This window comes from Notothenia coriiceps, unplaced genomic scaffold (assembly GCF_000735185.1).
Source record: "Notothenia coriiceps isolate Sejong01 unplaced genomic scaffold, NC01 NC01_scaffold00002846, whole genome shotgun sequence".
NCBI classification, from domain to species: domain Eukaryota; kingdom Metazoa; phylum Chordata; class Actinopteri; order Perciformes; family Nototheniidae; genus Notothenia; species Notothenia coriiceps.
Genome location: NW_011335547.1, coordinates 43,632 through 57,413, shown reverse-complemented (window position 1 = coordinate 57,413; position 13,782 = coordinate 43,632). Strand labels below are relative to the sequence as shown.

At 40.3% G+C, this 13,782-nt stretch overlaps 2 protein-coding genes across 2 annotated transcripts in view; both read right to left on the bottom strand.

The window, feature by feature from the left end:
• Window positions 1-1,155: 1,155 nt before the first annotated feature.
• LOC104940973 (uncharacterized protein DDB_G0283697-like) lies at window positions 1,156-8,033 on the bottom strand. Its single transcript, XM_010766008.1, has 6 exons — window positions 5,585-8,033; window positions 5,188-5,448; window positions 4,384-4,484; window positions 1,845-1,976; window positions 1,478-1,499; window positions 1,156-1,271 (listed from the first exon to the last, which is right to left on the bottom strand). The coding sequence occupies exons 1-6, from the start codon at window positions 8,031-8,033 to the stop codon at window positions 1,156-1,158; spliced, it is 3,081 nt and encodes a 1,026-aa protein (XP_010764310.1).
• A 97-nt stretch (window positions 8,034-8,130) lies between these two features.
• znf462 (zinc finger protein 462) overlaps window positions 8,131-13,782 on the bottom strand; it is a 41,954-nt gene continuing 36,302 nt past the window's right edge. Inside the window, exons 8-13 of the mRNA XM_010765978.1 lie at window positions 13,124-13,379; window positions 12,863-13,002; window positions 12,245-12,468; window positions 11,014-11,317; window positions 9,815-9,953; window positions 8,131-9,312 (exon numbers count right to left, since the gene is read on the bottom strand). Of these exons, the coding sequence (XP_010764280.1) occupies window positions 9,093-9,312; window positions 9,815-9,953; window positions 11,014-11,317; window positions 12,245-12,468; window positions 12,863-13,002; window positions 13,124-13,379 (1,283 nt within the window). The 3' untranslated portion in view covers window positions 8,131-9,092. The remainder of the gene's footprint in view (window positions 9,313-9,814; window positions 9,954-11,013; window positions 11,318-12,244; window positions 12,469-12,862; window positions 13,003-13,123; window positions 13,380-13,782) is intronic.

Here is a 13,782-nt window from a genome sequence, read left to right as displayed (position 1 = left end):
AACCATGCCCTTAAAGTTTCACAAATTCTTGCAGAGACAACAAATTACGCAAAGTGGCGCGGTCAACGTAGGTCTCTTGTTATTTACTTCTGAGGCTTCTAAAACAATTAATAACGACTCTATATAGATCTACCAGCAAGGGATACATGCGTGCCTCGCGTCGGGCTCCTGATCTGCCTCTGTCAGGCAGTTGTTCTTTTACGCATAAATGCTACCCGCGCACGCTGCACATTATCGCCATTTATTAGCCAGTGGCAGCATTCTCACACAGTAAGCGACATGATAACGTATGTTACATATACCATGTGATACACGACCAGAGACTCAGAAGACATTCAGCTGCTAGACGACGCAAACATTAAGTAGTGAGCGCGAGCGGAACTGTAGTGTGATAGATGACCAGAGACTCGTGGCATGGCTTTTATACGATTAGAAAATCGATTTATTGATTCTTAAAAGATCATAGCGTTCTCACTTATTCGATTATAAACATGCATCCCGCTACAAAGAAAATAGTGCTGACTTGCGAGAGCTACTGTTTGGAAGTACACGTAGCAACAGCAGGACGATTATGCTTTTTGCGACTTTTTGATTCAGCAGATTTGAAAACATCGTTGCTTGCTTTAAAAGTAGCACAACTCATTATGTCAAACCTTGGAAAGTATCTAGATATCCCTGCCCTAATGCAAAAGTAACTGGCAACTGAATATGTTTTATAGTTTGATGTCTATGTCTGGACCGCTACGTAAAAAGGAGGGTTTCTGCCCCGTTACTTCTCCGCTGTTTTCTTGTCCCAGTTTGAGCAGTTTGCTTTTCGGCCAAAATGTATACAGTTAAATCGAACGGACTTCTTTGTGCAGATGTGAGCGCCCTTAACAACGGTCAATAAGTCCTTGACAGCGGTCTGTCTGTTCCCGTGTTCTGAATTGACCAATCAGAATTGAGTATTCAACTAAGCCATGTAATAATATAAGAATAATACATGGAGCCTCTCTTTTGGGAGAGATGGGGTTATGGCGTATTGGGCGTACACACGGAGCAGTTTGACCCCCCAGAGTGTTCCGTCCGCAGATCTATCCACCTTGGGACCCGTTATCGTTTGAGGGGTCCGTTTCCGCGGTTCCGTTACGTTCCTGTGTAAACAGCGCCTCAGTGTCAGTCAGCTTTAGCACGAGTACAGACCTCTTGTTGACATTTGCTGAGAGTCTCCAGCACTTTACACTTCTCATCCAGGAGCTGCGTAACCTGCTCACCCATCCTCCGCTCTCTACCTGAAAACACACAAAACAATGCTCAGAACACATTCAAATCTTTGCTTTGTTATTTCTGGGAGAGTTTGCATAAGAAATGCAAATATATTTGCAATAAATTAAGCTACAAAGTTTTAAACGATTCCGTACAGCTCTAATAATTTGTGATGTATTTGTGTTAAGTCATAAAAAAAATAGATATTATGAAAAAATAAGTCAGAACTTACTTCGATACATTCTGCTTTTGACCTGTGAAAAATAAGAAGAAAGCAATGGTGAACAAGAAGTACTAAAGAGATTCATTTTTAATAAATAATCATTAGTTATGTGGAATGAATGGCTATGTGGGTAACGTCAAACAACAGACAAACTAAGACTGTCTTGTAAATTCTAGAAAATACATCACTTAACTGTAATGCAGCCTCTTAAAACGAGGAAAAGACTATCTAATACAATAACTTGTCTCGTATCACAATATGGATATAACATTTATATATTGCTGAGCCCTAAAAGGGATACATCGGTTTATAAATGGACCATAGGAACAAGTGGGTTGTGTGTTGTGTGATGAACAGTACATGTGTGTGTACTCACAGAGCTGTAAAATCTACAGGTGAACAGCAGCATCGTCACCAGCCCCACCAGGCCGGACACGATGACCGGTTCCCATGGCAACCCGTACAGGTTTGGACCGGGTCTGATGTCATCAGGCAGTGCCAATACAACCTGAACAAAGAGGGGAGGAAATCTGGTTAATTTAGGATTTGAAACATAATTAAAAGAGATGGGAAAACCTTGGTTTAATCTATTCAACTGAGAGGAGTCCCATTCATTGTGGTGAATGTTATTGTTATTCAAATTGACCACTGAATGTATATTATATAATTTGGTATCGCAAGTAGTAAGCCATGACTAGTAATCCTACCAGTCATGTGATGTAGTTAATTATGTTTACTCAAGTACTGTACTGAAGTACGATTTAAGGCTACTTCTACTTTACTTGAGTATTTTGTTATGCTATTTTATACCCACTACATTTATTTGATAAAATTAGATACAAGTTTCTTTACATATCTATTTTATTAGCTATTACAAAATATAAATAATCTCTGCTATAAAATTATAGGTTAAAATATCCAGCAGTAGTATATAAAGTAATTAAAAGTTGCTCCACTTGTACCAGCTGTGATGAACACAATGCATCAAAAATAACAATCAAGCTATTTCTGATAATAAATTGGGACATTACTTTAACTAAGGAAGTACTTTAACTTTTGGTACTTTAAGAATATTTTGATATTATGTTTGTACTTGTACTTGTAATGGAGTACTTTAAGATCATAGCATTTGTACTTTTTACTAGTAAAGGATCACAGTGCTTCCTGTTAAACGAATTAGATAGTGGCTTATCTAGAGCAAATGATCTCATACAAAGAGAATAACAACAGAAAACACCGCAGGAAAGCACATCACCTGCTCAGACAAACTAACGTTACTATCAATTAGCTAGCTAACCATTACTAGCTAAACAACATTACAAACAATTCTGAAAAAGCGACTTAAAATGTCACTGTAGTGCTGACAGCTGGTGAACAGCACTGGCACTACACACACATGAAGTCAAACATGAGCTGTATAAAAACAACATATGAACTTAGTTATAATACTGAGCTATTTTCCAACGCTTGACAATCTGTTAAGTTATGTCAGTTGGCTAGTTAAGAAATGCTAACAAAACCTGCCACATAACGTACATCCTTCACTTTCTCCACGGCGATACTGTAGTAAGCCTCTGCCGTCGTCTGGAAGTCGACCGCTTTAATAGCCAACAAGTCGCTTGCCGTAAGTTCCTCCATTACCGAATTAGGTCATTTGGTTATTTTATTGATATCTGTCATTTAAAACGGACATTTAAGAAACGGTAGCCATCAACCGGGCTAGCTAGCGGCGGATTTCACATCCTATTCACAACACCGAAGCTCAAGAGTGGACCACGTCACATTCAACTTCGTAGGGGTGGCTGGATGTTGGATACTCTCTAAAAACTCCTCGTAGAGATTCCACTAGGTTGCTATTGCCTCCGAACATTAACATACACATAATTGAATATATTTCCACAAGTTATAAATACCTATAAACTAGGTTGAGCATATACAGGTATGTGTAGATATGCTCACACCCCCACCAGTGTAAATGGTTCACAAGCAACGTCACCAATTGTAAACTGCCACACTGGCACATCGGAGCACTTTTAAAGTGACACCAAAAGAAACAGGTGTCACTAAATAGAGAGTTTTCAATGTCGTCTTTAATAACTTCTCAAATATCTAACTTCATTTTTGTATTCTTAAATCGTAAAATGTTTTTCTCACATAAACCATGTTTCTCGAAACATTTGTCACTTGTGTTGAGTTACGGCGGCAGACATTTAGACATAACAGGCCGGTCTGAACAGACCAGTCTAAAGTAGGACATAGGTAGGACACACTGTAGGGGAAGATTCGACAATCGCCAAATGTTTTTGAAAAGTACTTACCGACCTGGCCTCCTTTTCGTCCATTTGAAACTACAGAATTAATATACTCCTTAAAAATTTTTAAACACTTTGCCTTTAGAGCAAGTGGGTTCCCAGCTGGCTCAACGTGTGTAATAGAGCCACCAGCACTGAGTAATGTGAGTTATGATGACGGAGCACAGCAAGTTTGACAGCTGGGAGAGAGTCAGAGCAACATGTTTAATGCTTTAAAGAATTATACTCTATACAGGGTGAAAACACAGCTGTGTGTCTAATGGCGCATTTCCACTGCAGGGCCTCGCACGGCATAGTACGGTATAGTTTGGTACCTTTGTCCTGCTATGACCTCAGTTACAATTTTAGAATGTAGCCTATATGTAGGTTGCAATGCTGCAGGGGGAAAACATTGAATGAAATGTGGCTCGGCAGAACTGACAGTATTGTGATTTTTGCAAATACTGTAACGCTAGCAGTGGAAATAGACTGATGAATCACATATTTATGTTGGCTTCAGTGCATTTTGACCTTTTTAACATACAATGTGTTTTAGCTGTGAATTGGAAGTTGTATGACAAACACTTATACTTCCATGTATGTTAATGTGCAGCTCACTCTTACCTGTACAATAAGCCATATAAGGAGCTCCTTCACTGCATGAACATGAGTGGTTGAGTCTTCAGCAATCTGATGAACTAAATCCAAAATGTGCTTCATTATCCCTGGAATAGAGTCACAAACATAATGGAATTAAAAATGTATGCTTTCCCCCTTTTGTCACAATGATATATTGTCAAAATTCAAATAATTTATATTTAAAAAGGTATAATTCACTTCTATTCAAATATAGAACTTTCCTCTTAGCTGGAGTGTAATTTATCAGTCTAGATAGTTTTGAAGTGAGTAGCCGAGTGTTTGAATTACGCACGCTTCCTTTGGCACGATGATATGGTTGGCGAGTGTTTTACGGTAGAAATAAAAACTTTCCTGAAACTGCTCATTACAATGTCTGGATTATATTGACTAAGGGGAGCATGATTTCTGGAAAATAGTCATTGCTGTTGAGTTCCTAAATGTATTTTGAGCATTCGCGCACCGCAAGTCAAGTGCCATCTAGTTCCATTGTATTCAAGAGAAGAAACGGCCGATAACTCAAAAATAAGGCAACTCAAAACAAAACAATCTAGATTGATAAATAGCTTTACAGGTATGGGAAAACATTTTTCTGATTTTGAGTTAATCTCTGTTTCATGTATTAATGTACTAGTGTGAAAAAAATCTATAGTCTGTGGCCCTGTCGTGATGTTCCAGATTGTGTGTAGCAGCTTGAAGAATCAGCAGACCTCGGTCTTGTCATATCTCACTATATATCTTTTAATCATCTTGGAACCCTTTTTGATTAATGGATACTTGATTCACCCATACCTTCCAGAGGCTGTGGTGATCCTGGCTGATTCTCTTTCACTCTCTCTTCTTCCCCTCTTTGTCCCTTCTCTGCTTTTTTGTCATCTTCAGTCGACATCTCATTTCCTGTGTCTCCACTCAGTCTTCCATTCTCCTTATCAACTTTCATCAAATTATCTCTTGGAGCGTTGTCATCCAGGCCTACAGACAAATCTTCCTCAGTGGTCTGATCCTTATCATTGATGCGAGTTGAACAAGATTCACCAACACAGCTGGCCTCGGCTGCATTTAACAGGGAAACACATGCATTCAATGAGATTAATTGAGATCATCGCAAGTCAAACCCATACCAACATCGGATGTAATTATTGATATTTAAGGACATGTAGCCATACAATACTTTATGCTGCTGATTCACCTGATTTTAAAGTCTCTCTCACTCTTTCCAGAAGCATTTCTAGTTTCTGAAGTGCGATGAGAGCTTTGGTCTTTTCTTTATCCTCCTGAGGTGCATCCGCGAGCCTCATGCTAGGAGCGACCAGTGCCTCTCTGTGATAAAGCAAAAGTATTTCTATATCCAGCAATATGGATTCATCATTGTCCGGGTCATCGTTCACGGTTCCCAAGCTTCCTAAAATGTAATCCAAGAACTGCAGCTTATTTGGCCCAAAGAGTTCCACGAGGATAGTCGTCTCGTCGTCGCTCATGTGGGCGTGGAGGTTCTTGTACAATTTGGTGATGGTTTTTCTTTGAAGGTGGCTTTCTGGGGACGGAAGCGATGTATCTGAAGAGGTAAGAGAAGGCTGAAGTTGCTGCTGTGGAATGGTGATGGAAGAAAGCAACTCTTGCACCTGATTCGAATCAGTGGTTGATTCCAGTTCTTGATCAAGGGTAAGAGATGCTGGTTCCTCAGATGTCTCACCTGTGTTGGAATCCAAATTTGGGGTAGATTCTTTGGATTCTTTGGTTTCGGCAACGGGGGTTTCGCTAAAAAAACTAAAGGCATTTTTGAAAAGTCCAAATGCTCCGCCACTTCCGGTCTCTGCTTCCTTTTGATTCTGACTATCAGACGGAAGAGTTTGTTCAGATATTATATCCCGGTTTACGACATCTGGAAACTCGATTCCTCCGTCTTTCCTGTCTTCAGAACCAAATGCATTGCCATCTAAAATGTTCCCCTGTATATTATTAAGCTCCACGTTTATCTCCCTCTCCTCCCAGCTTTGGCCACTTTCACCTAAATCGAGCAGATCAATGTTTTCTGCCTCATTCTGCTTTCCATTCCTATTATCATCCCTTTCCCCCTTCTCCTGCATTCCATCGTCATCTCTCACTATGCCTTCGAATGGTACCTTTAGACTCACTCCTATCCTATCAGCTAATTTTTGATAATTGTCAGGATAATTGTCGATTGCCCCTTCATTTATTTGGCTCAACTTATCTGCAGAATCACCTCCATCTTCGGCCCTCCCAAATCCTTCTTGAGTGCCGTTTATATTGAACTCCACAAAACTTGAGTCAGGCCCTAAAGTGAGGTCAGGTTGGGTCCGAAAGTCCAGATCAGTGTCGTTTTTAGCTCTGAAATCTTCTCCTGACTCTCCGTTGCTGTCATCCTCCCCGTTTTCTATTGATTTGGACATCTGATGACCATTTATAGTCTTTGGAGAAATATCTTTTACATCAACCTTGGATTCTGCATCTTCAGGTAAGACACTATACTTACTGTCTAAAGTACCCATATAAATAGAATTACTGCCATCATTTTGGTCTTTTGGAGTTTCTTCAACCTTTGATTCGTTCGCATCTGTCAGTTCGCCCTGAGATTGACTGGTATTCTCTTGTTTTAAAGTTGGTTTATCTTCTATCTCCTTGAACCTACCTTCTGCACTCTCATCAATTTGACTCTCGTCTTTCCTAAAGCCTAAAATGTCCCCAATCCCCATATTCAACCAAGAATCTGACACTGGTTGTTCCTCCTCTGTGATTAACTCCCTATCCTCTTTTTCAGGTGTAGTCTCTTGCTCTGAATCCTTATCGGTCCGAACAAACCCCAATGTGTTCGGAGAATCACCTCCATCTTTGGCCCTCACAAATCCGTATTGACCAGCTTGAGGACTAAGATTGTTTGGACATTTGAGGCTCCCCTCTTCTTCTTTGTTCCTTATGTCGCCCTCCACATTCTCTGGACTCTCATTGTCTCTTTCAGTGTCAGGTAAAAATTGGACATTGTTTTCAATCTCAACCTTAAATTGAGACTGTACTGTTTGTTCAACCTCTTTCTTTTCTATTTCCTTAACTCCTTCCATCTTCTCTAACTCCTCTCTTTCTTTATCTTCTTTTGACCCTTCTTGTTCTTTGTGTTTTTCCTCCTCTACCTCGATCTCTTGCTGCTTCTCATCTTTTTTGAACTCCTCTATATTCTTATCCTGCATCTCATCCAGTTCCTCCTCTTCCTTAATTTCCTCTTCCTCCCACTGCTTTGCCTTTTCCTCTAACTCCTCCTCTTTCGGGTTGGCCTCTTCTTTTATCTCCTTAAAATTCTCCTGTTTCTCCTTGTCCTCTATCTCCTTCGTTTCCTTGTGTTTACCCTCATGCTTTATCTCCTTCACTGGTTGCTGTTCTTCCTCTCCTTTTTTTCCCTCTGCTTCCTCCTGTTTCCCTTCTTTCTGTATCTCTTTCACTTCATCCTGTATTCCCTCTTCCTGTATCTCCTTCACTTCCTCCTGTATTCCCTCTTCATGTATCTCCTTCACTTCCTCCCGTATTCCCTCTTCCTGTATCTCCTTCACTTCCTCCCATTTCCCTTCTTCCTGTATCTCCTTCACTTCCTCCTGTATTCCCTCTTCCTGTATCTCCNAAAGTGTCATGGCTGAATTCATGTGACATACAGTTGGTATCTGTTGATGAGCAAAGCAAGAGTTAGGCAGCATTTACACGGAGACGGAAACGAAAATGAACCGATTCATTTTCGTTTCCGTCTCCGTGTAAATGCTGCCTAACTCTTGCTTTGCTCATCAACAGATACCAACTGTATGTCACATGAATTCAGCCATGACACTTTAAAAAATACCACTGTTGATATATTGACCATCTGTGCAAAGGTTAACTGTGATATAGTTTAACCTGGACTAAGACAACAGGGTAGCTCACAGGGAACAGGAGATTAAAACGGTTTCAATTATTTGATCAGTGAAATTACAGGACAATAAACAAGGCAAAATGCAAAGGGTGTCACAGGCTGAAGGCTTATACGTAGTATAATTTTAAGGGACTAAAATATAGCAATTTGCTACAAACATTGGGGCAAAGTATTTCTACAAATGAAGGAAAGATGCTTTGTAGTTTTACTAAAATAGATAACGTGCAACTCTTTCTCAAGGAACACTTCTACACATTTAACACAAGGCTAGGATGAAAAAAGTTCAACAAGACATGAGGAAGGAAGCTCTACAGTGGGCCACGGTTTTAAATGCTTTCATATCTCGTTTGTTCCTTTTGGGTACATTTACAGTAGGCTACCCCTGTTTTAGGGGAAGTGTAAAAGGTGTTTAAAATAATAAAATACTCAAATTTTGTTCATAATTTATAAATAGCTTGGTTTTACTTATGTGGGATCTCTTACTGTAGGTAGATTTGACCAGAATGTCAGCAATAAAGAGTTCTGTTCACTATTGGTTACCAATATATTAAGATCTGTCCTAGGGGACTGCCCATTTAAAGAGCTCAGCCGTTTTATGCAGCACAATCTAATACTTAAATATGTAACATCTAAAATCTAAGTAATGCGCCAACTCAAAAGCAGTCACTTTTTTTCAGGTTCAATCTTTTTTTTTTCTTTAAAAGTTCTATTTTATGATGCAACTCAGTGCTGATCTTACTCGATGTTATCCGTTTCTATCACAGTATCCCAAGAGGCTACAATCAGTTCAAGCAAACTGTTGATCCTTTTTGGTGTCAAGCATTTCTTTGTCGTCCACGTACTGGCTTGGACTTGTCAGTGATAGATCAGCGGTGTTCGCTTCCTCAATGCTGGTGTTGGACAGGTCTAAGCCTGTATCCAACAGAACAGAGGAGCCAGTGGAGGACGAAGCTGAGGCCTCCATCGCAGAAGTGGTGCTGGCGTCCATCTCACTGTTGTTAACCGTCCTAAGGGAGCAGGAATAAATGCTTTTAACATGTGGAACGATGTGAACAAATGTAAGGCTACTAGTGGGGGAACTAATTCATAAATGCAGATATACACTAATGAAATAAATGCATATATATGCAACCCATATGAAACATATGCCTTTGAGGCTGCACTTTGAGCTAAATGCTAATATGTTCACAATCAGAAGTCCTTTATTCATCCCACAAAGGGGAAATCTACATTGTTACAGCAAAGTATAGAAAGAGATGAAAACAAAGTAGAACACTATCATATAAAGAGGCATGCACATAGTATTTAAAAATGACAATGTCAATATGCTCAAGTTTACCAAGTATGTTTATGTTCATCTTATTAGTTTAGCATGCTAATTAGCCCTAACCACAAAGTACAACTGAGGCTGATATGAATGTTGTGAGTCCTCACTTTGAAAGGAAAGTACACAAACTCTAACACAAAATGAAAAAGTAGAGAATTAGAGAAAAAGGAAATAATACTAACATGCCGTGTCGCAGAACATGGCGTTCCCACTCGAGGCTGTTGGTGAAACAGCGGCCACAGAACTCACAGGGAAGACGCTTCTCTGCCCCGCCCGGCGCAGAACAGCTGCTGCTGCTGCTGGTGGGAGAAGCAAGGACTCCTGGGAAACAGAGATCAAATGATTGGTCAGTTTCAGAACAGTGTTGATTTCCAATTTGCTCTACTATTTTAAAACAATGGAAATATTTAGCAATCTAGTTTCTTATTATCAGGCAATCAGTATTACATACAAAGCAATGTATTAGAAACTAATGTCTTCTCTTGAGAACAGGCGTGATCAGAATTGATTAGCTATAGAAACACTTTTTCCTTTACTGAGCTACCAGTCAAAATGTCTCGGTGAATAATAAGCCAGAAGAATGGAATACATTTATTTTTTTAAATACAAGACAGTAGCCATTTTGGAAGAAAAACACTGCTCATGAAGAATAGCTTAAACACATTAAAAAAAGAACAAGTCATCTATGGGACTCCCACTAATCTGGCAGTATGATTGCTTTCTTTCTTATTGCCTCCAATTTATTTGGCTTAAAATTAGACACAGGAGATTTTTTACACACTTCACATTTGATAAAAAAATTAGTGTGAACACAACAGAAAATGGCTTTTCATCAGATTTAAAAGTTCAATCCCAAAAGCTTTTGGAAAGAAATATATTTTTGTGATATGCCCTTACAGCAGGGGTCTCAAACTCAAGGCCCGGGGGCCAAATCCGGGCCGCAAGAGCTTGCAATGGATATAATACGTTTATTATACGGTTACGTGCCACTTTACAGATGCAGGTTGCCCATAAACTACATGTCCCATAATACATCTTGTTTTGTGACATGCGCACTGAAGAGACTTGCAATGATTTGCCCTGGACTTCTGCTTTCAGACGTAGTTAATTACTAAGTTATTATCCTATCCGATAATAATCCAATGCAGAGGCAATAATGTAACATAATACATTATTTTATATATATATTTATATAGTTACAGCCGGCCCTTTGAGTGCATCCTTTTTGCGAATGTGGCCCGCGATGAAATTGAGTTTGACACCCCTGCCTTACAGTATGCAGGTTGTCCTTTAGATATAGACTATCAACAGAGTGAGGATGAACATGAGTAGATATTAGGTAGAACAGGAGAGCAACATAGATCACTTCATTTGTATTTACCTTGTAGGCGAGGCTTCTCCTCATCCAGCCCATCTACATCTTCTTCCTCCTCCTGCTCATCCTCCTCTTCCTCTTTGATGTTGCCCTCCATAACGTCATCATCCATCTCTCTCTGTTCCTCCTCCATGTTCTCCATCATGTCCATGTCTTCATCCTCGTCCTCGTCCTCTGCAGCTATTTTTCTGTCTCTAACCATCTCAATGATTTCTCGAGCCTCCTCCTCCTCTGCGCTGCTTCCTTGTTCCTTTATCATCTCCAGCTGGTCCAGGTTGACCCGGCCCATCAGCTCGAAGTTCCGGATCACCTGATCAGAAACAGGAGGCAACAATCAATTTGGTATAGTGTGCTCTGGGCAGTATTAATCTTGGAGAAGTCCCTGTTTTTATCTGGGGCAACTTTCTTTTGCCTTAACAGGTCACTATATTTGCACAATGCATTTACATTCACGTGTTTTCAGGTCTTCCTTCTTTAAGTAATAATCTTAAAAAGTTGATAAATCAAATGACAGACTCTCTCGAGCCAGAGCCACACATATATGCAAACAGAGTTAGGTTTATACATATACTGTATGTGGTCGCAGCTGTTTGTCTGTGTAAAGAAGTGTTTGCGTAATTTATTCATTTTTAGATTTTTCCAAGCTAAAAGTCCAATGCATCTGTCTGGTGTGCGTTAACTTTGTAGTCTATGTGACCCTGGTCTACAGAAGATTATTACTAATATATCACTACCACTGCCAGGGCACATAACTTCAAACACTTGCTGAAGAAAGGGCAAACAAAAAGCCTGTTCCTGCGTCAGTTAGTTGTATTTTACTGCTTATTTATAGTTTCCTTGCCTGATTACATATCATTTCTTTAAAAGATACATCAGTTATTTTAAAAGTTCTGTTCGCAGGATAATTAATATGTAATTGCTGATGATATGTCTGATTTGGTAGTTGTATATTGGATTTGTCTTAATATGTTGACACTGTAAATATGAGTGAATTGACAAACAATTACCATAAACCAACAAAAGCCATAAATAATTATTGAACAGGTTATATTGAGTGTGCAAACTGCAAACATCTTCTGTTACAAGCGTTAAGCAGACCGATGAATAATACTTAACCACATCATATAAGGCTCTCTGTCTGAGCAAGGCAGAAAGTCTCTAATTATATTCTAGAATGTTAGGCTTATTAATCTAAATTTAGTTACACCAAACTAGTCTAAAGGATATTGACTCTCACCTTGTGCTCCAGGCGCAGATGCTCCTCTAGCTGGCTGCGTTGACTGCTGTCGTAATAGCAGAGCTGGCACTGGTAGGGTTTGATCTCAGCGTGCTTCTGCAGGTGCAGCTGCAGGGCCTGGTCACTGGAGCATGTGAAGGTGCATTTGTGGCACCGGAAAACGAGGCCCTGCAAGTGGCGCGACAGCTTGGAGCGGCTGACCTCCAGCGGAGCCACACGCTCCTCTGGTGAAGGGAGAGGGGAGCAAAGTGGGCTATTAGGTGGAGAAAGACATCCTACATACACAGCAAGTAAGTTATCCTAGTGGCGTTTTGTGGTAAGGTCAAATGCATGGTTTTATTTCGACTTTAATGGCATCTAAAGGAATAGTTTGACATTTTGAGAAATACTTCTAAGTGCTTTCTTGCCCACATTAAGAAAAGAAGATTGCTACCACTCATGGTAAATGTGTTTAAGCCAGTAAGCGCAGACACTTCATGCCACACCAGGAAGTCACAGGAATAGTCCGGGAGCAGCTTTTTCCAGTCTTTATACGAAGCTTGATCTTTTCATTGTGCATTTCTCAAAATGTTTAACTAAGTTCACTCTGTTTCTGATTCCAGTTTGCATGCTGCTTACCTCTGTGCAGGACAATGTGGTCAATCATATTGCTCTTGTGTTTGGTGTGGTAGAGGCAGAGAGGGCAGCGCAGGTCTTTAGGGAGGCTTTCAGGTGCATTGTTGTTGTGACCGGCCTCCACATGTGTAGTGAAGGTATTCCTGAGATAGATCCAGAAGAACAGAAATAAGGATCATTCAAATATTCAGGATATTTATCCATTGCTTTTACATCTAGCGGTTTACAGTTGTATCTCGGTAATAGTATTTCCTCTTTACTCACTTGTAGCAGGTGAAAAAGGAACAGTCTTTGCACTTGAAGAGCTTCTTGCCTCCGTGGCGGTCCCTGTAGTGCCGGCGCAGGCTCTGCATGTACCCAGAGCTGAACTCACAGAACTCACAAGTGAGGATGCTGTCTGGTCGATTATCCGCCAGCGTTGAGCTGCCAGGTGTCGAGCTGGAAGACTTCTGACTGCGGGAGGCCAGCTGGTAATGACTGAGCTGCTGACGGACATCCGCTGTCTCCAGGTATGATGGATCTTAGAGAGGGGAAATGGAGAGAAACGTGTTCATTATTATTTTGTCACATACAGTACGTATTCAAGTGGGAATAGAACAGATAAAAACAATGCCTTAAGGATTAAACTTTAGTTTCCAACCTTTTTATAGAATATAATTGGGAGGGATGAAACCCTCTTTAATGGTCACACATGCAGAGCACACAGCACACACAGTGACATTGGGCCTCTGCATTTAACCCATCCTAGTACCAGGAGTCTAGTACTAGGAGCAGTTGTTGGCCTCTTACACAAAACGCAGAATCTAGTTGGGGATACTGCCATGTTTCAAATGTTATAAATTGTTAGTTCTACCAAGGAGACATCTCCCTATAAATGTCTCAGATGGTTCCATTTAAATGTGTCTTTGAGGCCCAGAACCCCC